The 27,661-nt window shown below is 53.0% G+C and overlaps 1 protein-coding gene and 1 long non-coding RNA gene across 2 annotated transcripts in view; one reads left to right on the top strand and one right to left on the bottom strand.

Annotated features, from left to right (window-relative positions):
• Nucleotides 1-13,423: 13,423 nt before the first annotated feature.
• Nucleotides 13,424-27,200, top strand: VDR (vitamin D receptor; the record flags this gene model as incomplete). The annotated part of the gene is given in 8 exon segments (NM_001323241.1): nucleotides 13,424-13,527; nucleotides 18,727-18,857; nucleotides 24,146-24,330; nucleotides 24,487-24,610; nucleotides 25,026-25,197; nucleotides 25,619-25,770; nucleotides 26,357-26,473; nucleotides 26,597-27,200. Coding segments are annotated over 8 exon segments (1,245 nt in total), but the record flags the coding sequence as incomplete, so codon positions are not given.
• LOC116652602 overlaps nucleotides 19,410-27,661 on the bottom strand; it is an 8,695-nt gene continuing 443 nt past the window's right edge. The window contains exon 2 of the long non-coding RNA XR_004305762.1: nucleotides 19,410-20,979. This is a non-coding gene — a long non-coding RNA (uncharacterized LOC116652602). The remainder of the gene's footprint in view (nucleotides 20,980-27,661) is intronic.

Here is a 27,661-nt window from a genome sequence, read left to right as displayed (position 1 = left end):
GATGCAAGGATGAGGGAAAGCAGCATCTCAGCACTGTGCTGCTGGAAGCAAAGCTGCCTCTTTGGACAGCAGGTGGGAGTCGTTGCAAGCCATTGCTCCTTGTCTTGCAGCCCTTGGCGAGCAGGACCTGGATTGATTTAGTCATTTATTTTGCTGTTTTTTGACCCAAAAGAATGCTTTGGGGGGCCGGAGGGGTCTCATATGTCACAGCTCCTCTTTAAGCATTCCCTCTATGGCTGCTGAGATGCGACAGTGCTGTTGTGCAGCAGGTTGTGGGGGGAGGTGGTAGCACGAATTCAGAGCAGACCTGCAAGGTTGAAATATAACACCCCAATGAGAGAAAGGCAAGAAAACCTGAAAATAGACCCTGAGCCATTAGAGGGAGAGCTGCAGCTCAGAGCTGTGTGTTCTGCTGCAGCTCGGAGCTGTGTGTTCTGCTGCAGCTNGAGCTGTGTGTTCTGCTGCAGCTCGGAGCTGTGTGTTCTGCTGCAGCTGTGCAGTGTCCCTTTAACTGGGGCTCTGTATGAAGGTGTGTGCCCCATTGCAGAGAGGGCACCAAAGCACCAGGTAGAAAGGAAGAATACTATTATTACTTTTTTAAAGTAGCTGTGGGTCTTGTTTATAAGGGCACTCTGTCCAAATAGGACACCCAACCGTGGTTGGGAGGTTAGTGAGTGTGGGCATTGCAGGCTGTGAGAGCCCAGGGCAGGCCCTGTCTGCAAGCAATGCTTCCCCTCCTGCTTAGCCCTTGCTGTGCTGAGGGCTGTGAGAGCATCTGGCAACTGGCATTGGAGCTGGGAGGGGAAAGGAGTGTGTGCTGGAGCAGGGCATGAGGGGTGTAAATGACAAGGGGAGCAAAGGTCTGAGAGATAAGGGAAGGCAGTGACTCCATAAGCTTTAATGTAGGGCTTCAGTGACCTGAAGGAGAAAGATGCTGTGGCCAAGGAGTGGGTTTTGTATGGCCAGGAGAGCTTGGCACAGCTTCACCACTGAGGCAGTGGGGTGAGCAACCAGTGCAGCTCCTGCATGTGTCTGCCTTCCCTTTGAGCTGAATCAAACTGTGAGGCACAACTTTCTCACCTGTGGTTCAACCATCTCACACATGGAAGTGACTTTTGCCTGCTAATTATTGGAAACGGGGTGTAGGAGTGATTAAAAGAAACCAATACCCAGAACTTCTACCTGTGCATCTCAAGGCCAAGAACACACACTGGGAGCTGCTGACCCGACCCCATCTGTGATCCTCCAACAGTCAGATGCTGTGAGTGCCTCCATTCATGGAGACTTCTGGCTGAGATGTGGTTGAAGGAGCTGTTCTGGCTGCTCCTAGTCCTTATTGCTGAGGAGTCCATGCGTTTTCATAGTGCTGTGCCCCATCCTGCTCGGTGCCTTTTGGTTTCTCAACCCACGGCTGCAACACGACAGCACCTCTTGCTTTATCAGTGTTTCCACCCCGCTGCCTCCTCCTGTTTGGGCAGGAAGAGATGGGTGCTGAGCTGAGGCTGTGCCCTGTGGTGCAGGGCATGTACTATAGGATGGGGCTTTGGGGGCATCACACTGAGGCTGGCAAAGGCTCCTCTCCCTTCCCCTGCTGTGGGGACGTGGATAGTGCTGACTTGGAAGGTTTCTCATAAATAAACACTTATAGCCTCACGCAAACGCCCGTTTAACAGAAAGTAGATAAGATACAAGTGGGATCTATATTTAGACTTGCTTAGTTTTGCAGAACAAGTTGTGTCCTTGGTTGGAGCGCTGTGTGTGTGTTGGTTCACCTTCAGGACTGAGGGTGGGCACAATGCTGGGCGCTGTGTGGCACCCACAGCAGTTCCATGGCTCTGTGATCATTGAGGACCCTTCCAATCCAAGCCATGTTATGGCCCTGTGATTTGATAGCTCTGTGTTACGCTGTATGGGAAGGTGGTGCTGAGCAGTTGTGGATGCTGAGCTTCTGTCCCCTCTTGGGAGCTGTGGCACATGGCTTCCCTTCAGCCTTGTGCCCTGGGATCTGAGTGCAGAGCATCCCCCTGTCTGTCAGGCTCTTGGAGCTGTGCTCAAAGGGGAGGAAAATGGCGTTCTGAGCATCTCCACATCGTGCTCAGATGTGTGAGTGCTGCCCTGGTCTGCTCAGTGGTGGACAGTGCTTCTGTTGGGTGGCTTCACCCTGTTGCTGCCTCCCTTCTCTTGATGTCCTGTGATGATCCTGTGCTGTCCTGATGGTGCTTTAATGGGGGAGGACCCAAAAAGCAGCGTGGTTGAGCCGCTTGCTCTTCAAATAGCAATTATATCTACAGGTAGCAGACCCTCTATCTGCACCAGAACTGCTGCAAGAGGCCCTTTATTCCATGCCTGCATCCATGGGGGATGTGAACCTGCTCATACCTGGCAGTGTGGGGATGATGCCTCACGGCCTCTCTGCTCTCACCCTGTTTACCAGCTCTAATAACCCACGTACCTGCTTGGATCATTCTAACTTGAGGGTGAAGTGAACTGAAATTGGCCGACGTGGGGTAATGGGATCATTGCGGCTCATCTCTGGGAAGGAGAAATCTGTGGGTAATTCTGCTCTTCTGAGTAGAGGGGAACAATTTTCACCCTGCTCACCCACTCACTTCCTTGAGCTGCAGTCAAATTGCTGGAGAAGGAACTGGCAGTGGAGGGCAGGGCACGGCTGTCACGTGCTGTGCTCGGTGCTGTGTTCGCCCGGACAGGCAGAGCCCCAGGAGCAGCACTTTGCAGCCACGTTCCTACTGCAGGTAAGGAGCCACCCAGCCCAGGGAGCTGCAGGAGCTCCGTGAGTGTGTTGGGTCTGCTCCCTTCCTCAGGGATCTGCAGCAGTAGGTTGCAATTTGGGCATGTGCTATAGGGAGGAATAACCATCCGTGCTGATGTGCAGTGGTCACTTTGCTGTGTCTTCTCTTTGGTGAGAGGTCTGACTCGGTTTTGCTTCTTGCTCTGATTTTTTTCCTTCCCTTCTGGCTTGAACCTGTGGCTGTTGGGTTTTTCATTGTCCTCAATGTGGCTGATAGAGATCTGCTGAGAAAATGCTGCTCTGTGTGTGGGGTTTGTTGGGCTGGATAGAGAGAAGGAGGGGGGTGTGCAGGCTGGGATCCAGCTTGGGTAGATCACAGTTGCCCTCAGGTCAGCCCATGAGTGTGAAGCTGCCGAGGTGCTCCAACAAGCTGAGCCCCACATGATGGGGTTGATCTTAGTGGTCGTTTCCAACCTGGATGGGTCTGTGCAGGGCAGAGATTTATCCTGAAGGACTGGGGAGGGCTGGAAGGTTTTGCCTTGGAGATGATCATTTGCAGCTTCTATCCTACCCATGCAAATAGTCCTGGCTGCAGGATGGCCTTGGGGGTGATGTGGGTCACTTTTCTGCTCTCATAAATGGAAATATCCCACTGAGATGCACCAGCTGTGTATTTGCAGCCCAGGGCTGCCCTGACTCCAGGTCCCACCTTACCCTAAGGCTGCTGTGACCAGTGAGGGTTTTGGTTCTGTTACTTGTTATTTGGGGAGATGACAGTAGGGCTCACGGTGGCCCGTACTGTCTGCTGCAAGGTCATGCTAATGGGAATTGGGCTCAGTGGCAACTCTGGATCTGTTTTACACCACGGAGGAAGCCTGGAGAGTTTATATGTGCCTTGTAAGGAGGGCTGGTCAAGGCTTATGTTTCTGAGGAGCTGATTGAGGTGATTAATCCAACTCGGATCAGCGCCCATCGCTCAGCTTCTCCAAATCTGGTTGTTTCTGCATCGCTTCTTCCCTATCCTGGTAAAATAAATGGCTTAAAATGCAGCTGGGTGGGAAGTCTGTGATCACAGCAGAGCCGGACAAGCCAGAGATGTTGTTGTACAAAAGGGTTTTACTTGCCATAGGGAAGATGCATGAGCATAGCTGGGGGTTGTAGGCACCCCCCCCCCATTGAGCTCCAACCATTGCAGCAGGAGTTGACCAAAGCTGCAAGCTCTCCTCTCCTGGGAGCGGCTTCAGATGTTGTCCTCTATCTACTGGTATCTTAATAAATGAGTTTATTATTTCAAAGGCCACCGGAGTGGGTTGGCAGCCTCTGAGGGCTCTATCTCTGCTCCTTATGATTTTGTCAGTGCTGAGACCTTTGAGTTCTGGACTCTTCTTGCAGAGCTCAGAGTTGGCACTCAAAGAGGAGCTGCTCTCCTCCAGCCTTTGATTCCCAGCTCTGTGTGTTTGTTCCGAGCAGTTGGAGGTATGGCTGTGTTGTAACACCTGACCTGCTTTCATTGCATCCTCCACTGCTGCACCCACTGCCCTGAAATGGGAGCCCTCCCTGCCCTGAGCCCCCCAGAGCAGCATCTCTCTGGTCCTTGCTCTGTGCCAGGGGGTGAAGGCTCCATTTCTCTTCATATGATCTCACAAATCCAAGTGATGCCTTCAGCAGATGTTATTTCTCTGCCTGTTTGTTTGCTGACACTTTTCCTCTGCTTCTAGCAGGAAAAAAACCCCAAACCAAAACAACTCAACAACAGCAAAAATACCCAACGAGCTTCATGTTAAACGTGCTCCCCATGCAGAGTTTCCTTCAGAGTCTCTGGAGGTGTCACATTCTTAATGTGACTTTTTTCCTCCCTTTGGACAGGGATGGCTATTTGCATTCTTCCCCAGAACCTGTTTGCATACCTTTAGAAATAGGGGAAGAGCCCTTTGCTGCATTCCCCGCGTGCAGGGACAGCTCCTGTCTGTCTGTCTGTCCGTCCTTCCTGGATTCTTGCACTGTGAGAGCCAGGATTCCTTGTCTGCTCGTGCTTTGGAAACAGTGATTGGGAAATGAAGGCGTGGATGAGGCACGCAGTCAGTTTAGATCAAGGGGGAAATGGGTGACTTGGGAGGTTCAGGTGATGCTGCTGTGCTTTCCTTGGCACACAGTGTTCCCTCGGCCCTGTCCTCTCCGTGCCCTGCAGTGCTGTGCTATTACTCGGAGCAGTGCAGCACAGCAGTGATATCAGCACGGAGATCACGGTGACGCTGCTTGGAGGCAGAGTTTCCATTGGAAAACATGAGCTTGGAGAAATTGCTCCTGGAGATAAGAATGGCAATGTGGGACAAGAAAACAGCCTGAGTGGGGCAGGGTCACAGTACCTTGATGCTACACAGTGTGATGCAGCTTTTTGGGTGCATTTCTGGATGCATTTCTGGCTGCATTCATGTCCTGCTGCTGCAGCACTTTGTGCTCTGACAGCTCTTCCCACCTGCAGTGCCCAGCAGAGGTGAAGCCCTATGGGAGGATGGGGGTACATTGCTGGGGCTGCTTGGAGGGAGGCTGTGCTTGCAGGCACGTTTGCTCGTTAAATGGGTATGGAAAGCAAACAAAGCGCCGTGGCACTGCAGCACTCACAGCCCGAGGTGCCTTCAGAGCTCGGCTGAGTTTGTTCTGATGCCTTTGAGCAGCTTCCCGTGCTCGGCTTCGTTCCGTGGCTGCAAAGAACCTCCACAGCTGGAGCTCAGGCTGAGCATGAGCTGCTTCCACAGCCTGTGCTGTCACAGGAGACGCAGAGGAGTAAAATCCTGCAGCAGGACCGCCTGGATACTGAACTTTGTCCCTTTTTTCCCCTGACCTCGTGGATTCTTAGTGCCGGGGTGATGCCGCCCGTCGCTCCCGAGCGGCGGCTCTTCCCGTTGCTGCTCCTCGCGGGTCCCGGTGCCCGGCTGGGATCGGGCTCTTCCACCGAATCTGGGCAGAGCACTTTGTGGGCTGTGCTGAGTCACAGGGGAAGTTGGACGGGGCTGAATCCTTCCTGCGAACCGCCGCTCTCGCACCGCCTCCCTCTGACTTCAGAGCCGGGAGGTCCCGAGTGGCTCCTCCGGATCCGCTCCGGTTTTGACCACAAAAGGATGAGAAATGGGGTTTATGTGGAGGGAGTCGGTAGCAGCAGCCTGAATGATGGGGAAGCGTGAGCCTTTCAGTCGCAGCAGAGCGTTTGGGGGCAGATATAAGGGAGCACGGAGCAAAGCCTTCGCTCTCACCCAACAGCTGCAGTGCTGGGGACCATCCATGTGTTTTTGGGGTGCCCACGGGCACGGAGGTGCTGCTGCTTTGGTAGGTCCAAAAGCTGCCACCTTAAGCAGTGTTATATTTGCTGCAGATAGTTTGGGTGGTCAGAGCTGTGAGCTGGCGCTGCTGCTGGGCACACCTGGGGTGAAACCAACCTGTTTTTCAGCTCCAACACGTCACCTTTTTTGTGTCATGTCTCAGACAAGCCAACAAAGCAGCGTCCCAGCTGCTGCCAGGCAGGGTGCAGGGGAAGGTCTGGGTGCAGGCAGGGCTGGAGCAGCACAGTGCTGACTTTGGGTTGCTCAGCAATTTGTGGTTCTGTTCTGGATGCACCGTAACTGGGTTGGGACACCAGCAAGGTGCTGGTTCAGGCAGTGCAGAGCAGCAGCTGTACCAGAGCCGTAAATCATTGTGCTCTAAGTTCAGCACTACAAAAGCCCAAATTATTTCAGAGATAATCCTGTTTACCACCTCACAGCTGCCTTCCCTCCTTAAACAAACTGCAAACCTGTGGAGCAGATTCCTTTTGCTCCCGGCTTTCCATTGCACGGACCTGATGTTGTTTCTCTCACCCGAGCATCCTGGTCTGTCAGGGTCTGCCACTGGTTGGTGATTAACATCCTCCCACAGCTCTGCTCGGGAAGTGAGGCATCCTGCAGCTCACCACCACGGTGCTCTCCCTGCTCTGATCAGCGCTGAGCTGTTTTATAGGTCAGAAGGAAGGATGTAAAACTATCAGGGAGCATCCGAAGGAGGGGATATGAAAATAGGGAAGGGTCTGGAGGGCAGAAAGTGTCAGGAGGAGTAGCTGAGGTCCCTTAGTTTGCTCAGCCCAGAGGAGAGGAGAATGAGAAGAGCCCCCTCCCCATGGCAGCCCTATAGTCTACCCATGGCACACAGCCCCTCGGTGGGGGCAGAGGGGCAGGTGCTGATCTCTTCTTCCTGGGAACAACGTGGCCCTGTTTGATCTGTGCCCGCTGTTGGCATCGTCTGTTGGCAGACTTTTACCCTTCCCTCTGCTTGTTGTTTCCCTACCTGTACTGCTGCAAATGCTGTCCTGTCCATCCCCCCCCCTCCAGGTCGGGCTGTTCTTCCTGCTGTATTTCTCTGAAGTTTAGTGCTGAGAAAGGAAAAGGACTCAGACGGGGCTGGAAGAGGCGGCTCCTGTTTTCCTGTTCCCCTTAGAAGCACTCATCTCCTGTCCCTTCCCACAGAGGGAAATGGGGATAATTTGCCCCATTCCTGGAATCAGCTGCTGAGACCTGCAGAGCAGTTGGTGTTCAGTACCTTATTGTTAAATGGGAGCCACAGGGCTGGCAGCAGCACTTACTGTAGGACTATTTTTGGCCCATTTGGGGACTGAGAGCCAAAGCTGCCCAGGAAACTTAATTCATAAAGGCAGCCAATGTGTCTGAGGGCTTAAATGTGTGTGAAGCTCTTGGGACCACTCAGTGTGATGGTGGCACTGAATCATTGCTCCACGTTTTCTTTGAAGCCGGTGAGATCAGTGCTTTGCTGGATGCTGTTCCTGACTAAAACCTTTTTGGTTTTGGACTTCCTTTACCTAAGAAATGCCTCTGAATCTCTATGTGAATCAATGCAGCAGATAGGAAACCCTAAAATGGAACAGCTCCTTCAGCCTGCAGTGAAGATCTGAGCATCTTCAGGTCTCAGTGCTCCATGGAAGGCCCTGATCCTTGTGGGTCCCTTCCAATGTGACTTATTCTGATCCTGTGGTTGAGGAGGGGGCACCAGGACCTGGCTGGAGCAGACAGAGGGCTCCAAGTGAAGAGGAAGAGCCCTATATCTGGAGATGCTTTGCTGCATCCTTCCCTCAATCCTTCAATCCCATTCCTGTGCCCCGCTGCTGCAGCACCAGCACTGAGCTGTGAGGTGCTCACATCACACCCAACCCCTGGGGTGGGGACGGGGGGTCTGTGGGCGCTCTGATGATGCTGTAACCCACTGCTCCTCTGTCATTACCCTTATCAGCAGCCGAGGGCATGGAGGGGTGTGCCAGGTTTCCTCATCCGGGCTGGCAGACGGTGCAGGGAGCTGCCTCTGTCTGTGGGCTCTTGCAGCAAGTTGTGTGCTCATGGTTGGGGTGAGGGCAGAACCTGAGCGAGGTGGACTGCAAAACAAACCTCTGTCTGCCCACCAATAGTGCCACAAAGCCATAATACGGATGCGAGGAGGGGGAAAATAAGAGGAACTCCGCTGGCTTTGCCAAGTGCAAAGCTCTGCTCAACTCTTTGCTTAAGGAGGGCTGGAGGAAGGCCATGGTGCTCACAAAAACCCCGTGTTAAAGCAATGCAACCTTTGGTGGTGCCCTCTGGATCTCCAGCATCATTGCTGATTTCCTGTGGCTGCAATGACAGCTCAGCCAGGACTCAGGTTGGAGGTGTTCCTGCTGGGGTGGCCCAGCAGTAATCTGGCAATCTGTTTACTTCATTCCTCCCCATCAGGAGAACGGTGCTTAGAAATACCTTCTGCTTTTACCTGCGTTTGTAAGGATTTATTGCCTAATTGCGATGGGAGATCCCATAAAGATACTTGGCTAATGTGGCAAAAGAGCTCGTCTATGGCTGGGAAAGTTGCTGAGGGTTTGAATTGCACCACGATGCTCATCTCTGGCTGTGGGGTTCCTCTGCTCCTCTCTGTGTTGTTGATGCCTTTTCATCTGGACTGCAGCCCCTCTGCTCTGCAGTGGGTGTGAAGTGGGACAGGAGGGAACACATCCATGATCCTTGGAGCTGCTCTGTGCACATTGAGGCTGTTTGCTGCACTGTGGGTGAGGGAGTGTGGTCATTTGTGTGCTCCCTTGTGCTGGAGAGGTCTCCCAGCCCCACTCTGGGGGGGGATTTGGGCTCCTATGACCCCTTGGGGAAGCAACCAGCCCTCCCTGAAGAGCTGGGAAGGATGGTGTTGTTCTCTATGGGCAGGTGTCAATGCTGTACGTGGGGCTGCATCCATGGAGTGATGCTGAGCTCCAAGGGTGCACGTGGGGGCTGTGCTTCGTCTTCTGCCAGTCAGCTGCCTAATAAATCTCCTGGAAAGCAACGGGGCTCCCTGGAGCTACAGAAGGAAATGATTTAATTGTCTCTTTAATAGAGAAAGGGGTTTGCCTGCGTGCTGCGACTGGATGCTTTGAATAGGCTGATTTGTACTGGAAAAGCTTCTTGGGATGCAAGTGCATCGCCAGAGGCTCAGAGAGCATCGCTTTGTTTTGACGTGTTACAGAGGTGTTAATTGAGCGTGAGAGCCAGGAAAATAGTGAAGCGGCCCTGAGAGTGAATGGGTCTCTCCGAGGCTCAGCAAAGCATCGCTCAGAGCAGCGCTGGGCTGAGGATTTATGGAGGTTTCAGCAGCCATCGTACTCCTTCCAGGCTGAATGGGGGAAAGCTTTTGTTTTCCTTGGCAAAGAAATGAACCCAACAATGCGAAACGAAGATACCGAGAACTTGACAAATGCTTTCGTGGCATCGCCGTGGTTTGTTTCCTGCATCTTGGAGTCGTTTGAGGATGTCGGTCTGCAAACGCTCGAAACCCTCTGAGCTGAGATGTCCCCCCATATGGGGATATGTATGTATGGCGATGCTGTATGGGGAGGGTTCAGCTCTTCCCTAAGCGTCTTTGCTCCCCTCCAAGTCCCAGCACAGAGGGAAGTTCTTCACCTCTGTGCTCGTCTGGACAAACTCCTGCTCTCTCTTTTAGATGTAAATGTGTTCAGTGCAAGATATGAGGGCTCTGACCCCACCACATACGGCCCATAGGCTCCCACTGGCACCCAACCATTGCAATCTGTTTTCCCCCAAGTTAAGGGCTGCTGCTTTCAGCACGCTGTGTTTTGCATGCATGCAAAGCCACAGACCGTAACTGTGAAGGTTTTTCTATCGTGGGGTTTTGCATTAAGTTTATTTCTGGCTCTGTGCAGTGTTTGAGTGTGGGGCAGCTGAGCTGTGTCCCTCGGTGGGGTTTTGCTTTGGCCTTTGCTTTGCAGCTGATGCAGAAACGTGCTGTCAGAAGGGAGCGTTTCAGCATCGTGATGCTGGGAAGGAAACCTGCTGCTGTGCAGCTGACTCAGGCTGTCAGTGGGAGCAGTCCTTCTCCAGAGCCTTTTTCCCCTCTGCTGAGTCTGGAGGAGTCGGGAGTCTGGGTTTTGCAATGGCCAGTTGGCAAAGGAAAAAGGAAAGTGACAAAGCATGAGGAAATACTTCAGCAAAACGCTGCCTATCAGAGCCCAAGTTGTTACTGAGGGGGTTCAGAAGTAGCTCTGATAATACCGAGCCCTAAGGAGGGTCCTTTGCTTTTAAAGAGGAGGAAGAGGAGCAGATGCTGTGTGTGCTTTGCAGTACAGCAGGTAGCTCCTGCACTCAGCTGCACCCCCAGCAGGAGTCCCAGCTCTGATCTGTGCCTTCACTTACTTTCCTTTGCAATAACCCTTTCCTTTGGGTTATATTTGTAGAGCACTGAACCCCTCCTGAATTGCTCTCCTGCTTGTGCAAATGTTCTGCTCCCCACTTCAGCTCCCCAATTGCTCCCTCAGCCCACCGGCCATGCACAGCTGGGGCTCACATTGCAGCCCGGTGCAGCACAGAGCCGTGCCGAGGAAGGACCGTGTCGCTTTGCTTGCACGCAGGTGAGACGTCAGCGCTGCAATGACTCAGCCCCGGGGGTGAGACAGGGAGCGGTGGGGCGGGCAGCCCTGAGCCAGCCTTGCCACATCCTCCCTGCCCATGTCTGCGGGATCCATCCCAGCCCCGTCCCAAACAGGGCTCTGTTGCAGCACTGTCCCAAATAACTCATTGCTGAGGAGGTGGCTGGAGCGGAGCTGCAGCTCTTGGCCAATTGCTGCTTTTCCCACCTGCTCCGACCTCGGCTTTGCGCTGCTTTTTCCCCCTGGCTGCATCCCAAGCCGGGGTGCCACTGAGAGCATCCCTCCCTGCGGCTCTTCGAGCTGCAGAGCAGCAAAAAGCAGCGTCAGAAAAGTGATGATTCCTGCCCTGCTGCGCCTCGGGAAGGAGGAGGGTGTGAAACCTTTTGGGGCAGACCCCTGTGCTTTGCTGGGGCAGTAAAACCTGCTGTGGTTTTACTGTAACCGGCTGCAAAACGAGTTTGACCTTTCACGTTGCCCGAGTGGAAGAAGTCGGAGCTTTTACAACAAACGATTTGGCTCCTTCCAAGAGGCGAAGGCTGAATGTCCCGTTTGATGAATGAACGACCTTTCGGGGGGGGCGGAGGGAAACTCCTGCGTGTGCTCCACCCCACAGCGACGTCATTTCCACGATGGGGCTGAGTAACGTTTCCTAAGAAGCCGGAGATGGCAGCTCGGAGCTGCATCCCACGGGGAGCTGCCTGGCATTGGCGTGTTGCTCCCTAATGAGCTGCTGACCTCATTGCTGCGTGCTGTCCTTTAACTGAGGGCTGGCAGAGAGCAGGAGGGGTTTGGAGGATCCCTTTGGTGGTGACTTTATGCCATCAGTGCCTCTTTTCCCCGTCCTGGAGGTGTCAGCATCCACACGTGCTGCCCTGAGAAGGGATGGCAGAGTGAGGAGCGGAGGAAGTATTAAGGGATGCGTCAGTGCTTATTTTGTGATGCTTTCATCACTTTGAGCTCTGAGTTTGTACTGGTGATGACCATCCAACCCGCCCTCCCTGCTTTAAGAAAGCAGAACTTCATGGATGTAAAGAGACTTAAAACCTCCTCTTGGTTCTGTCCTGACCTGGTGTTGGTCCGGTGCCGTTGTGGTGCTTCCCCTTTGCAGGCTGAAAGAACAAAGTGATGTGAGCTGGGAGCAAAATCCCCATCCTCTGCTCCAAGTGCCGCAGTGATCCCATTGACTTTGAGGATCTGTGCGAGGCCCCACATTAATAGCAGCCATTCAGCTCTGCTTTATGCCATCCCACGCCGCCGTCGGGTCGCACAGCGCTGAACGCCTGACAGGTGGAATGGAGGGGCTGAGATTTATAGGGAAATATTACCGGGGTGAGCCGTGCGTGTTGTGCATCTCCCTCCATCTCCTTCCCTCCCCGTGCCCTTGTGCTGCGCTCCCCACTCCCTTAGCAACGTGTCTGCATGCAGAGCTGTGGCACCTCCTGGCTCTGTGCTGTGTGGGGCCCTATGGGGATGCAGAGGGGGCTGTGGGGTGAGGTGGGTGCTCTCCCTTGGGGTCATCTCACTGCACACTGTGCTTCCTTGCAGGTGTCTCCATGTCTGAGCTCTGCAGCTCCTGGGACTCACAGCAGCAGGGCATGGCGTACCCCCCCGATGCAGGTAACCAATGACCCCCACCCCATGCAGGGTTTCTCTCTCTCCAAGCTTAGCAGATTAGATTTCCTCTCTAAAGGCTCTCAGGGTGTTGTTTGTGCTGAGTTCCCATTAAAGCAGGTGTGGAACCAAGAACTGAGAGCTCCTGGAGCAGCTCTGGGTTCCAGGTGCCCCATGACCTCAATGGGGCTGAGAAGAGCCCAGGCCGCCCTGGGATCAAGCCATAGCAGTTGGGTACACACAAACCGTGGCTTAAATTGCAGAGCTGTGCTCTCAGTTCTCGATTTGTTTGGGGTTTTTTAACTCACTTTTGTTCCAGACTTGGTTTTCTGCTGGTGTTTTGCACAGGAAATCCCCAGCATCAGCTGAGAGGCTCAAGAAAGCAGCGTGGAACCAAAGAGCCGGCGGCTGTTTGCGGTGCCTCTCGAGAAAGCATTTAGTGGCCTTTAAAATAATAGAAGATGATATAGAAGGGGAAATAGAAAGAAAAAGTGGGGAGAAGGAGAAAAGAAGCAGCCAGGAAAATAACCCATCGCTGCAGTATTCAGCTTCATGTGCTCTGTGCTGGGAGCCCCATTTCCTTCCTTCCTTCTGTCCGTCCCTTTAGGAACAATGCTCATTCAATCTGTGTTTGGGATTTGTCTGAGTTACGGGAGCTGGTGGGAGTGCTGGTGCTGCTTCCTGTGCCTGAGCATGGGGGAAATTCTGCTCTGGTTGTGACCTTCTTCCCTGCAGTTTTACATCTCTGCTTTGGGTGAATTTGGGCTCTTTTAAGGCTCATTTAGTTTGCCAAGGAGTGGGGGAGGAAAGACGGGGGTTTGGAGTGACCTGTTGGAGTCTTATTGAAGTACTGCAAATAAATGTGAGCGTGTTCTGCTGGGGGCATGGCCTGGGGGTCTGCCTTGTCCTCCATACACGTGTGCTGTGAACCAGCTGTAGGCCACTTCTTGTGAAGCTGAATGTGAGCAAAACAAAAAAAAACCCAAACAAATACAAAATCCCTTATTTGCATCTGATTTGCTTTCTGTCAAGCTGTGACAGCTGCACGTCAACGCTGCTTTCCTCTCCCCCCTCTTCCAGAGATGGAGACCATGGCTGCCAGCACATCCCTGCCCGACCCGGCCGGTGAATTCGACCGCAACGTGCCCCGAATCTGTGGGGTCTGTGGGGACAGAGCCTCAGGCTTCCACTTCAACGCCATGACCTGTGAGGGCTGCAAGGGCTTCTTCAGGTGAGCTGAGCTTTGGGGTGAAGGATTCCCATCCCACAGCCAGAGAGCTGCTGGTGCTCAGGGTGCAGCCCTGGTGCTCAGGGTGCAGCCCTGCAGAGCTTTGCTGGACCTGTGCCTGCATTGCAGACAGCTGATGTGTCCGCACACCTCAATAATTCAGACCTCACGAGGTGTTTCCCTGTAATTCCCTTCCTCTGACTGTCTACCTGTTAGGAGCCTTGCAAACTTCACATGCTGCGTAGATAGGAGCGTACCAGCCTCTAGCAAGCACCTGGGCTGGGAAAAGCACAGCTGGTCTTTAAAAGCTGCTGAGATGGCCACAAGCTTCTGCAGAGCAACCTGCTTTATATCCGCTCTGAAGCTCTGCTCACCTCCGGAGTGGGAGATGGGGAAGCCCAGCCACCCACTGAGCAACCCTCCACCCCCAGCTTTGTTCCTTGGGGAGTTTAAAGCAGCTGTAGGTTCTGTTTGCAGCTGACTTGAGGCTTTTTCCAGCCATCAGTGAGTGTCTTGTAGTCTCCAGCTGCTCCTAATGAAGGTAAAACCATCCCAGGGCCTGGTGAGCTGGAAGCTGGTGGGTGTTTTAGTGGCTCACTTACCCCAATGATGTCAAACCATTCATGTGGGAGTTGAGGTCACTTGCACCAGGTGAGAGAATGACTAAGAGACAAGGAGAGATAATATCTGGTGTGGGACTGGCAGGGAGAGCCTTGCTCAAGCACTGTGCGCTGCAATGAGATGGAGGCAGCAGGATGCAGACACCGGAGCACATCAGGGCTGTTACAGCAACCAGGGCACAGGTCTGCACAGCAAAGTCACAACTCCTCCCCTTGCAGGAATTTTGGGGCTAGATGGAGGTTTTCACATACCACAGTCCTGCAGCCTGGCCAACCTGAGCGACGACATTTTCCTCTATTACTGCTGCTCAATGAGTAACTCCACTTCCATGTGCTGCCCTTCATGCTCTGGTTTGATGGCACCAGCCTTCCCTGTCCCCTCCGTGGCTGTGGGGTGAGTGGGGCTGGTCCTTAACAGGCTGCAATGCAGCTGCTAACACTGTGAGCCCTCCCTAACACTCTGCTGCTTCCCCATCTCTATTACCACACTGGTGTAATCATGTACAACATGCAGCTGTATTTCTGAGCAGACATGTTAATGGTGTGCAAAGCATTCATCTGGAGCCAGCCCTTCATGCCCCATATAAGGCCTTTATTTTCAATTTAAGGCTCTGCTTTTCCTTCATCTTGCTTTCCAGGCACACTGTCCCTATGCTGGGTCATGGTGTGTTCTTTCTTGCCTAACCAGGCTTGTTTACAAGCTCATTTGAACCAATGGATTGAGTAATTCTCATTGCCTCTGCAATATCCAGGTGCTTTCTGCCTGCAAACACCACAGCATTGCTATGGGGGAAGCTGGACCCCCTAAAACTCACCCAGGAAATCCACGCATCCCTTTCCAGGCACCTTTGTAACACTTTGTGCTTATGGTTTTTGTGGGTTTTGGGTTTTGGAAGAACCACTGCACAGATACCAATCCCTGGTGGCTGTTAACCTGCCTTGGAAGTCAGAATTGAGCTTGGAAGGAGCAAAAAGGGTGAGGGAATATCAGGCTGTAGTGGCAAAACCTGCAGTGAAGGGCTTCCCAGTCGGTCCCATCTGCTTGGGGTCGTATCTATGCGGATGATTCCCCAGCATGAAACCAGGACCTGGCTTTAATGGCTCTATAAAAAGGCGTTAGGAATTTACTGGCACCTCTGGGTGCTCGAACGTGTCCATAACCTGCAGCACAAACAGGCACGAGGCAACCTTTTGTCACTTGCTTCAAAGTCCACTGTTCATTAATGATGCCAACGGCAACAGTCGCCTTTTATTGAGCTCTGCTGTTTGCTCTGGGGCTCTTAAAACGCATCGAAGCCAGAGTGATTTATTCTGCTGCAACTTGGCTGAAGCACCCACAGTTTCTCTGGTTCATTCTGAAGTTCCAACACAATGACAGTGGGCTTTAATAGCAGAGCTGCTTGGAATGGCAATGGGTATTTCAACACCCAACAGCTCCCCACCCATCCTGTCTGCATCACTGCATCTCCTGCTCCCGTAATCCTCCCCAGTGGGTCTTTGTCCTGTTCTATGGGGAAGTGGGAGATTAATTATTGTTTTCTTTTGAGATAAATCCCCGGGGCCATGAGTTGTTCAGCTTTAAATCTCCATCCTGCTGCATTGTCCTCCTCTGGAGGGGGGACAACCATTGATCCTGCTGCTTGGTGCTCAGTTGATGGTGTGGTGGTGATGGCTTGATGGTTGGACTAGGTGATCTTAGTGGTCTTTTCCAACCTTTATTACTCCATGTGTGGGGGAAAGGAGGCTAAAATCCAGGTAATGCAGAGCCCAGGAGTGATCCCAGACCTTGGGGAGTCGGGTTGTGTATTCAGCATGAGATGTGCACGTGGCCAAGGTGAGAATGGATCCAAAATGGTGATTTAAGTGGTAGAAAGTGAGCAGCAGAAAGCAGGCACAGCAGCCTTACTCTTCAGCTTGCCTCGGGGGCTCATCCTAAAGTCTATTTCCCAACAAGAATATTCCAAGGGGTCTCTAAAGAGGTTGGAGTAAGGGGTGGCTGATAGCTCCCAGATGGAGCAGGCAGGATTTGGGGGAGAAAATGTGAATGGTGCCAGAGGACCAAAGTGTTGACTGGATGCTGGACTTCCCTGGGGGCTGTGTAGGTGCAATGAGGAAGAAATAAGAATTATCCAACCCCAAAGAGTGATGGCTTCGCCCTGTTTCATGGGTAAAAGCAGTGCCAAAATGAATCCCTCATCCCAGCTGTGCTTACAGGGCTGGAGACTGAAATGTGGAGCTGGGGAGGCTGCAGAGGGGTTTGGTTATGGGTAGGGCTGCTTTTGGGATCTGCAGCATCATGTGGGCTCCGTAAGTGTGAGAGCTGTGTGTGCTGAGATCTCACTTTATTCATACAAAGATCATCACCATGGGGCACAGCACAGCCAGGAGGGCTCTATCCATCCCCATGGGTTGGGTGTCCCATTGCCATGCTTTGCAGCGCTCCATCCCTCCTGCAGGCACCGAGCTGTTGTTTTGGGAATGCTGCTGGATGTTCTCTCCCCATCTCCCCATCACAACATGGGCAGAGCTTGGGGTGATTTGGGTGATCCCAAACTCAATGCAGCCTTCCTTCCCCCCACCCTGGGCTGATGCCTTGTTTACTGCTGCCCACGGGCCGGCTCTGTGCAGGGAGGGAATGTTATTTTTACCATCCAGCAGCCTGCCTGGGACAGGGCTGTAAATGAGCCTTGAAATGGCCACTTGTGGGGCTGGACAAAAATACACCGGAGCCAGACAGCTGTGCTCTCTCTGCTGATGTAAGGCTGGGAGCTGTGGGGCCGCCGACCCCTAAGGCAGGGAAGAGCTGCTCAGAAACCCTCCATTGTGCCCCGCCGCCCTGGGTTCAAATAAACTGCAATTTTCATACCAAAACCATAATGTTGGCTTGCACACAGCACAGCTTTCCCTGCCCCAGGGCCTCGTGTTCCTCTTGTTTGTGCCCTCCCCAGCCTTGCCCTGGGCTGTGGGGCAGAAGGCGCTGCTCCAGATACCCAAAATACAGAGATTTGTTCACTGAAACTGGAGCACTGTGGGGTGTTTGGTTCCAAATCCTGCTTTGCCCCCAGGCAAAGTGTTTGTCCTTGTTTCTGGGACCATGAATGCCCCATTGGTTTTAGTGAAAGGGGAAAACCCAGAGAAAAGTGATAAAAGCAGGACCCAGGGCAGAATGCAGGTTTAGGGCTGTGGAGGAGGCTCTGCCATCAGCTTCTCCTGCATTGATGCATCCACCTGCAAATGGCTTCACTGCAAATCTGCTGCTGCAGGGGCAGTTCTGCTTCCCCCCCATCTTCAACACCACTCCCTGGGGATGGAAGGAAACCAACCATGGGGCTTTTTGGGGCTGCGAGGTGTCCCAATGTCCAGCTGAAATGATGATCCCCAGATGCATTTATTCACCTATGAGGTGAGAGGAGAGTAAAAGCTTGCTGTTTACATCTCTGTTTTGAAAGCAGCCTCTAATTGCACACTATGTGCCGCTCGGGTCTGCAGCCCAGGAACAGTTTATATTTATACCCTATAGGCACAACCAGGCTCTGTTCCTGGGCTGGAGATCCCTGTCCTGTGCCCGCAGAGCTCAGGACTGCTCCCTGTTCACTTGGCATTGCAAGAGGATTTTATTATTGCTCTTCCTTGCAGACCTTCATCTGGGGGCTCTGATTTCATATGCAGTTGTGTTTGGTTTCTCACTGCTGTACTCCAGCTGTGTCTCTTCCCATCTGCTTTTCTGCTGCATTTGCCCTTCTAAGCTCCCTCACTTTGATTTCCAGCCCTGGGGTTTGGTTTACCTCCATTCAAACTCATTTAAAACGAGCACATAAAGATAAGCTTTGCTCACCGTTGGAAGATCCTTGACTAACTTTCTCCCAAGCAAAGATGTGTCATCGCCAAAACCACCCTTAATGGGCAAACTCAGCTGTGCCTGCAATGTGTCATTAGTGGATATCACACAGAAAGGAGTTCATAGCTGGGAGCTGTGGCTTTGACCCTTTGTACTTGGAAGGTTTACAGTCCTGATTGTAGCAGTGGATTAACGTGGCACGGTGTGGTTTGGGTGGAAAAGAGGTTATTATGTTAAGTGCTCTTTCTCTCGTGTCCTGCAGTGAGGTTTTTGTTGTGCACATGCAAGCATGCACTCCAGCCAGTTATTCTAGCAAAGCCAGGCTTTAAAGGCTGGTAAATGTTTAATGTTGCTGCTTTAGCACATGCTGCTCAGTCCTCTGTTTTCTTTGTGGCTGATGGACATTTCTCTACAGTCCAACCTCCTCCTGTTGGGCTTCAAAGCAACGTGGAACCAGAAAGTTGTTCCAGTAGTGTTAATCCCACGTCCTTTTGAGAGGGCACCTTTTCCATGCTGCCCAGACCTGGAAGATCAACCCTCAATGCGCACACACAGCTGTGGCCTTCCAAGTTGAAGAGCCCTATCCAAGAGCCCAGCTGAGCTGATGGGTCGGTCAATCCCAATGTGTCTCAGCATTCCATAGAGTTGGGGAGAGCTGCATCTCCCCCTCCTACTGCTTGGAGCAGCCCTGATGCATTGAAAACAGCACTGTGTGACCCATGGTGGTTTTATTCCCCTCTGCAGGAGAAGCATGAAGAGGAAAGCCATGTTCACGTGTCCGTTCAGCGGGGACTGCAAAATCACCAAGGACAACCGGCGGCACTGCCAGGCCTGCAGGCTGAAACGCTGCGTGGACATCGGGATGATGAAGGAGTGTGAGTACACCATATGTGTGTGGGGTGAGGGTTCAGCCTCATGCCCCCGTGCCCTTTTTTCTCCTTCTCAATTAAAACGCCTGCACTCAAAGCTCTAAAACCTTCACAAGGATTCTGAGGGGATGCAAAGGGCAGGGGACAGTGTGGGTAATGATTGCGCCAAGCTCATGTAATGATTGAGGCATTAATGAGCTGTGTTGCTGTCTGCCATGCAGGCACGCTGGCTTTGCTGGCAGTCAGGGGCAGCCACACGGTGAGCACATCCGGGGCTGTTGCTGATTAACTCATGGATGGAGCCCATTCATGTCCTCTCTGTGCAAAGTCATCGTCCTCCCCCAGCACGTGGCAGGGAGAGCAGTGAGCCTCCCTGCATGCTGGCGTGGGATGGGGGGCTGCATTCACAGCCAGTCGTTCCCCCTTTTGCTCTGCAATAACTTTATTTCAGGCCCTTGCTCTCGCAGCTTGGGTCCATCCATCCCGCCACGTGCACCGCGGAGACTTAAACAAATAGCAGGGGGAAGCAAAGTACTTTTTAACCCAATCCAAACAGGCTAATGTTTGTCCAAATATTTATTTTCTTCAACTATATTTATAGATAAGCAGCTTTTAAAAATAAAAAGCTGCTTGGCACATTTCCTCCTACACACGCCGGCTTTCTACGCCCCGAGTCTTCAGGAGTTCACGTAGTGTTTAAGCCAAAATAACAGCCCTGTGCTAGGAGACTGCAAACAGGGCAGCCTGTCCTATGATTGATGGGCTTGAAAATTTGGAGCTGGCTTGGAAAATGGAAGTGGTGACGGTTTCCTTATGCGCTGAGCAGGAGAACAAACAGCGCCTGATGGCACGGGGCGCAAAGCAGCACATCAGGACTTGTAAAGAACTTGTAAAGAAGAAAATGCCTGAATGCCTCCAGGAGTCCCAGAGATCAAACAGATCCTGAAGAATTGGAGCCCCCTGAATGCTGTAAACTGGCAGCTGTGCTCTCTAGAGGGGTAGGAAAGCAAAGAGCAGGTAATGCAGCAGGTGAATCCTCCAGCAGGAACAGCTGCTCCCTTTGGTTTAATGCTTGGACGGAGCAAAGAGCCAGTCCTGCTCTCTGTAGTTGGCCGAGCAGCGTGGAAAGCATTGCACAAAGCACAGTTCTGGTGTTGTGCTGCTTTGGCATTTGTTGTCACATCTCATTGCTTGGTTGAACAGCCCCGTTCTGCACTTTCTGCTTCAAAACCCGGCTCTGAGGTGCTCCCGAGCAGTAGAGACCCGTGTTTATATTGAGGGCCTTATCTCATAATCACTCAGGAGAAAACGCACTGTGCTGATTGAAAAGGAGAGCACTGCAATGCCCCATTGCACGAGGCTGCCTGGCTGGGAGCCTTCAGCCCTGGTTACTGCGGCTCGTTTGGCATCATCGTTGCTAACGAGGGAAATGTGTTGACTTGTAGCAGTTAATTACCCAGGAAGGGCCAGACAATGCAGCCAGGGATCCGCCTGCCCTCCTCGGAGTTAACTTGTAAGCGACCCCCCACTTTAGCAAACGGTTTCTGTATTAATGAAACCTAACTGAGGAGCCTAAAAATAGCCTTAAATGAATGGGAACAAGGTGTGCTGCTGTTATTTTTAGGTGGCATCGTGGATCTTTGAACTCTTGGGGTGGACTCTCATCTTCCCCAGGCTGCGGTTGCTGGCACGGGTAGGGATGGGATTGGTTTGCTCCGCTGCTGGTGGGTCTGAAGCAGAAATGAGAGCAAAATGGGATAAGGAGGAGCAGGCAGATGTGGACACTCTTTGTGCTTGCATCAATTTCAGGTCTGGTGCAGGCAGCTCCATCTCTTCCTCCTGTCGTAAATATTGGGTGGCTTTTAGCATTGTCCTCGGCCATGTCTGCAGGACATCACCTCCAGGCTCGATGCTGCAGTGAGGGGCTCATAGAGAGGTGCAGGAAGATGAAGGCTTTGTGTGTGTTGAAATTCACGCGGAGCAGAAGTTCTGGCCTGCTGCACTCCCTGGGGAGCTGAGGACAGCCACTGTCCCCACGAGGAACCAAGGAGGGGATGAGTTGCAGCCATAGGAACACGCTGAGCCCAGCAGTGAGGGTCAGGGCCGGGGGCTGATCCACAGCTGCAATCTGCAAAGCAGCGTTAGCAAATATTTGTGGTTTTCCACCCATCTTATCTGCGTGGGGTAAAGCACAGGGCAGGCTTATGGGACAGTGTCAGGCCATCAGCGGAGGCGAAAGCCGCGTCGTTTGGAAATGTTCTGGGGATGTTTCCCTTCGTGTGGCCCAAGCAGAGCTGAGGTCATCCCTTCCATCCTGCAGAACTGCCTCCTGCCAGCTCCCTGGTGCTCCTGAAGGGGCACCCAACCCTCCAGGGCTGTGCATTACCTGTGGGTAATTCACCTCTCTTGGCCTCGCTGCCCTCTTTTCCCCTGCCTTTATCAGCTCTTGCAGTCATTACAGCACACACGGGCAGGGGATGTGCTTCCCCTTGGCTGCCCTGTGCTGTGTGGTCTAAAGGTGTTGGTGCAAAGCAGGGAGGCAAATAACATGGTGCTCAATTGAGCGGCTGCAGCAGGCTCACTGCATCCCTCCTTTCCCTGCTGTGCTATTGCTGGGGGATTTTGGGTGCCTGTCACAGTGCCAGGATCCAGGAATCTCCTTGGGAAGGATCCAGCTGTGCTTGCAGCGTCCTGCTGCAGTTTGTCTGTCTGTGGATGGGTTTCAGAGCGTTATATGGGAGCTGAAGTGAAGGCACAGCTGTGGGAGAGGCAGTGGGAAGGAATTAGGTTTCCTCCCTTGGCTGTGAAAGTTGCATCTTGTTGTGAGAAGGGCTGCAGGGCGATCCTGTGTGCTTTTGGCAATGGAGTGGGGTCACAACGCCCCACAAGGCTCTTTGGGGATGATTCCTGCCCTGATGTGAATGCCTTGTGGCACATTAAACACACACAGTGCTGCCCAGCCCTCATCCACCTGCAAATCGCTGCATGGAATCACTGCAGAGGGACAGTTCTGCTTCCCCCCATCTTCAACGCCACTCCCTGGGGATGGAAGGAAACCCATGGGGTGTTTTGGGGCTGCAAGGTGTCCCTGTGTCTAGCTGAAATGCCGCCTGCCAGGCTTCTATACAATGCCTGAGTGCTCTCTGCTGAGTAGTCTCACACTGATATTTGCTCCCTTTCATTTTGGCTGCCCTTTGCTCTCCCAATGGAGCACACCTCCCTCCATGCCATCCCCCAGCGCCTCCAGCTCCTGCTTTGGCCAAGGCTGCGTGGTCGGATCCTCACCCACCAGCTGTGTCCTCGTGTTCTCAGTAACCTCAGTGCAGCCCTCGGTGTCAGCTGCGGCTTTCCCTGCTGTCCCTGTGGTGTCTGCAGAGGTCCATTCTGTGTCTGCACAGAAGGGATGTGCAGATGTGCCTCTGCCTGTGCTTTGGGTCAGGGCAGCCCACAACCACTCCACTGCAGCTCTGTTTGTGCCAGGAGCTCTGAGCACGGCTCTGGCTCAGCACTGAGGAAGGGAGCAGTTGAAGATGCAGGCTGGGGCGTGTTGGCCCCATCCATCCTTCTGTGTGCATGAAGTGAGTGCAGGTGAAGCCTTTTTTCCCAGGAATTTGATGGAGCCCATCAGTCCTGCACTGACGTTGTGCTGTTACCATCTCTCCCTCCCCAAAGCTTCAGCTTTGCTGCTCCCCGTTGGCTGAGCTGGTGCTGGGCTCTGTTGGGGCTCGCACAGCATTGCCTCTGTTTGCAAGATGAGCTGGAAGGGAATTGCGATTGCATTTATCATCTTGATCTGATCTTTAAAACACCTTCGATCTGCCTGCGGGGCTTCCTTCAGGATTTAGTCTCCTGTAGGCTCTGGCAAGTCCCATCAGAGCATCCAGCACCAACCCAAATCCCTGGTGGTGGTTTTGCAATGGATTCAGAGCAACATGCAGTCCACACCATGGTCTGCCAGGCCTCAATGCACCAAAATCCCAGGACAAATAGGGAAAAGATGCTTTGTTGTACAGATCCCATACAAGGAAATCCATTTGCCTTAGGGGACGGGACAAGGGGTTGGTGCACACATTCTTCCTCCCATCCCAACTCCTCTTCCTCACTTTCCTCCATGCTAGGGTAGGTGAGGAGCTGCTGATCCCATCTGAGCTCTGTCCCCCTTCCAGCCCCACATGGTGCTTCCTAATGCTGCTGCATTGCTCAGTGATTTCCCTCCTTTCATGCAGCACCCAGATGGATCCCAAACCTTCCTAATGGGATGGGAGGTGGTAAATCCCTGCTTTGTCCGGGCTGTCCCCTGCAGCACTGACCGTACCGTGCTGGTCACGGGAGCGTCCTTTTGACCTCAGCTATTCATTCAGTGCCTCCAGATCCTTCAATCCCCCTCAAGGTTGTTGTGCAAGTTTGAAAACGTATTGGAAAAATGCTGCAGGCGAAGGGGCCAAGAAGTGCAAATGGCTCCTTGAGCCCCGCTGCCTTCGTCAGCCTCTCCTTCCAGATTCCACCCAGAGCCGCCTGCCATCAGATAACACGCTCGGCTGTTCAGCTAATAACTGGTTCTGGGGCTAATGGCATCTCCATGAAGGGGCACTGCTATTTATAGGACCCTCCAGTGGATGTGCTTTGCTGATTGAGAGCGTTAACGAGCCATTGGGTGCAAGGGTGGGTGCTGGCTGTTGCTTTTCCAACCCTGTGAGGCTCTTCAGGTCTTTAGGTTCTTTGTAAGGGTCACATTGGAGCCCAAATTGCCTTTGGATGCTCCCACATCCCTAATAATTAGGTGAAGCTTTGCTCGTCACCTTTGGACCCGACCCATGGCTGCTGCTGAAGGCTGTCGCCCATAATACAAGCAATAAATTGGTGTATTATAGAATAATTAAGGTTGGAAGAGGCCGCTAAGATCATCCATTCTAACCACCAACCATCACCACCATGTTGGTGCATCCCCTCCCTTAAAAACAGCTGTGATGCTGCAGCCCACCGCATCGGCTCCCTCTGCTGTCAGATCTGGGAGCAAAGCGGATGAACCCATTGCCCACACCTCGAGATTTCTTTCACCCGAAAGCACAGAGCAAACAGTGAGACCTGGAGCAAACCCGTGTCGGTGCTGATGTGACCTCACTGCACCCGACAGCACCCAAATGGGCCATAAACAGTGCATGGCAGGGAGCCGTGACCCAGCAGACAGGGAGCGGGTTCAATAATAGGGTCGATGCAGGTTCAATAACTCATGAGCAATCCTGGTTTCTCAGTGCCTATTCCTGAGCCTTTGCTCTTTCCTTCCATCCCTGCAGTCATCCTGACGGATGAGGAGGTGCAGAGGAAGCGTGAGATGATCCTGAAGCGCAAAGAGGAGGAAGCTCTGAAGGAGAGCCTGAAGCCCAAGCTGTCAGAGGAGCAGCAGAAAGTCATCAACATCCTCCTCGAGGCCCATCACAAAACCTTCGACACCACATACTCTGACTTCAACAAGTTTCGGGTACGTTTGGGGCACAACAGCCCCGATTCCCACCTCAGCACCAGCAGCTCCGGCACTTCATTGGTTTCATTCCAATAAAACCCATGGCAAATAGCTCGGTGCTCCCCCCAGGCTGCTCCCCCAGCCCCATTCCTCACCCCCTGCTCTCTCTTCCAGCCCCCTGTGAGAAGCAAATTCAGCAGCAGTACAGCAACGCACTCCTCCTCCGTCGTGTCCCAGGACTTCTCCTCGGAGGACTCCAATGATGTTTTTGGTTCCGATGCCTTCGGTGCATTCCCAGGTATCACACTCAGCTCTCTATGTGGCATTTCAGGCATCCACGTGCCATGGGAGCAGAAGGGGAAGAGATTTTTCTAAGCCTGGCCAAGGACAAAACAGTTCTCAGTTCTCTTGGGGAATGCATTTAACTCTAAGAGCCTCCTGAGGGTATTTAGAGGGCGTCTGGTGAGCTGAGAGCATTAAGTGCTTGGCTGGACTGGGACCATGAGCTGTTGTTGCTGCTGCTCTGCCTGCAGTTAGATTTAAACTAAAAATCCCTCTGCAAAAGTCCTACAGCTGATAGGACGAAATTGCTCTCCCAGCCCAACACAATGACCTCCCAGCACAACAGGCCCCATCCCTGCTTCAGGCTGACACCCTGTAACCCCCCAATCCCTGTAACATCTCACCCTCACGGACCACCCCCCTCTTTCCAGAGCCCATGGAGCCCCAAATGTTTTCCAACCTGGACCTCTCCGAGGAGAGCGATGAGAGCCCCTCCATGAACATCGAGCTGCCCCACCTCCCCATGCTCCCACACCTGGCTGACCTGGTCAGTTACAGCATACAGAAAGTGATCGGCTTTGCCAAAATGATCCCTGGATTCAGGTGAGATGTTGATCCCACACCGGGTGCCCGTGATGGTTTTCTGCTCCCAGGAATTGAGTCATTTTCCTCCACTCTCAGGGCTCCATCCCCCTCCCAGGTCTGTTCCTACCTTCTCCTTCCATCTCCCTTCCTGGGGTTATTCCTCTTTAATCTTAAGCTGAATTCACCCTGGCCGTGTAAACAGAATACCTGAGCTCCTGAGAAAGATGCTGTGTGAGTGGTGCTCATCCTGCTTGTGCATCCTGAGATCCCGTTTAATACCAGCCCAGTAAGAGTCAGCCTGGAGCCCAGGTTACTGGGTGCCGCCACTCAATGCATGGAGCTGCAAAAAAACCCATGGCTTAATCACCCAGAAATTCAGGGTGAGGGAGAAGCTGGATCGTGCCTCTGGTTGTGGACATTGCCTTATTCCCACCTGCAGGGATCTGACCGCAGAGGACCAGATTGCCCTGCTGAAATCCAGCGCCATCGAGGTGATCATGCTGCGCTCCAACCAGTCCTTCACCATGGAGGACATGTCGTGGACCTGCGGAAGCAATGACTTCAAGTACAAAGTCAGTGATGTCACCCAAGGTAAAGGTGCAGCTGGGCATCCTTCTGCTGGTGGGGGCTAAAAGTTGAAACCCCAGCCTGAAATTTGGCTGTAGAAAAGCCATACTGGGTACACTGCAGATAGTCAGGTGGATCTTGAGCCTCTCCCAGCAGTGGGATGAACCTTGGAGGAACTGATGATGCCGAGATCCTTGGTGCAAGGGCAGAGATCCCCCAGTGAGATCCCAAGGGAAGCAGGCAGAGCAAACAACCCACTGAGGGCAGGGATGGATGGGATCCACTTGCAGCATGATGTGGGCACACAAAGTGTGTTCGTGGTGTTCCTGCAGTGTGGGAGTGATAAGGAGGCAAACTGCCTGTAGGATAATTGCCTTTCTAAAGTCATCTGCTCCATAATCTCCTGCCTTAAAGATGCTGCTGGGGAGGAAAGGTTGAAAGAAAGAACGTTTTTAAAGCTCTATCAGAAATCATCCTCTGGTGTCACCCTGTGATTCTGTGATCCTGGCACTCTGCTGCATTGAAGGAGGAGGTGCTGAGCTCCGCGCTCATCTCTCAGCTGCAGATCCGAGGTCCCATCCCAGTGCTAACAGCTCCTCTCTGTCCCCAGCTGGTCACAGCATGGACCTCCTCGAGCCACTCGTGAAGTTCCAGGTGGGCTTGAAGAAGCTGAACCTTCACGAAGAAGAGCATGTGCTCCTCATGGCCATCTGCATCCTGTCCCCAGGTAGGAGGATGCTCATCCCCAAACCCTGCCAGGCTTTGGCAGCATGAAGGCTCCACAAATGGAGCAATACCAGGCTAATGGTTGGACTCAAAGGTCTGATCTGTTGTTGGTGCTGTTCCTTAGATCGACCCGGCGTTCAGGACACGTCTCTGGTGGAGTCCATCCAGGACCGCCTCTCTGACACCCTCCAGACCTACATCCGCTGCAGACACCCCCCTCCTGGCAGCCGCCTGCTGTATGCCAAGATGATCCAGAAGCTGGCTGACCTACGCAGCCTGAACGAGGAGCACTCCAAGCAGTACCGCTGCCTCTCCTTCCAGCCCGAGCACAGCATGCAGCTCACCCCTTTAGTGCTCGAGGTCTTCGGCAATGAGATCTCCTGATTGCAGCCGTGGGTTCTGAGCACCCATGTGTAAAGGGATAAGTCAGCCTTGGCCCCATGGAGGCACCGAGGAGGGCTGTGACCCTGGGAGGAGGTTGTATGTTTAGTTTCACACTACTGCAGGTCCTGCTTTGTTTTTTTAGCCACAATGGCCGAGATTTGCTCACTGCAGACCCAGATCTGTGCATTTTTCCCCCCTTCACAAGTGGTTTTTTTCCACTTAGAGCTGACTTATCCCTTTATGGGTGTTTTGAGGCTGGGCTGCCTTGAACTACTTCTTTCTGACCAGAAACTGAGGCTGCTTGGGAAGGAGAGGCTCAGGTTCTGCAGATTCATGGCACTGGGGAATGAATCATCAATGGCATCTATTGAACCTGAGGGACCCCTACACACATCCCCAGATTGGGAAGGGTAACACTGATGGAATTGCACACCCAAAATCCCTGCAGGAAAATGCTGAAGCTGCTCCTTCAATCCCTACAGACAATGGTGAGAGTTTGGAGAGGGGAACCACGGTCAGGAACAGCCGGCTGGGCTGTGAGGTGTGTTCCCAGCACTGCTGCCATCCCATATCCAACATCAGCCCCATTGCTGACAGCATCCTGTGAGGGTGTTGTTACCTTAGCAAGGCCGGCCGGAGCTAATTGGGCACGGTGAGCTTTCCTGTGCAATGCCGGAGCTCTGGGGGTGCCCCAAAACTGCTGACCCCACTGAAAGCCACCACTGCAGGGGGGCGGCCCTTCAGGAGGGGACGAATGGGAGCAGCACCATCATGAGGACAGAAATGGGACCATGAAACGCAGAGG

The sequence above is a fragment of the Coturnix japonica genome, unplaced genomic scaffold (assembly GCF_001577835.2).
Source record: "Coturnix japonica isolate 7356 unplaced genomic scaffold, Coturnix japonica 2.1 chrUnrandom339, whole genome shotgun sequence".
NCBI classification, from domain to species: domain Eukaryota; kingdom Metazoa; phylum Chordata; class Aves; order Galliformes; family Phasianidae; genus Coturnix; species Coturnix japonica.
This window is presented reverse-complemented; position numbering and strand designations above follow the sequence as displayed.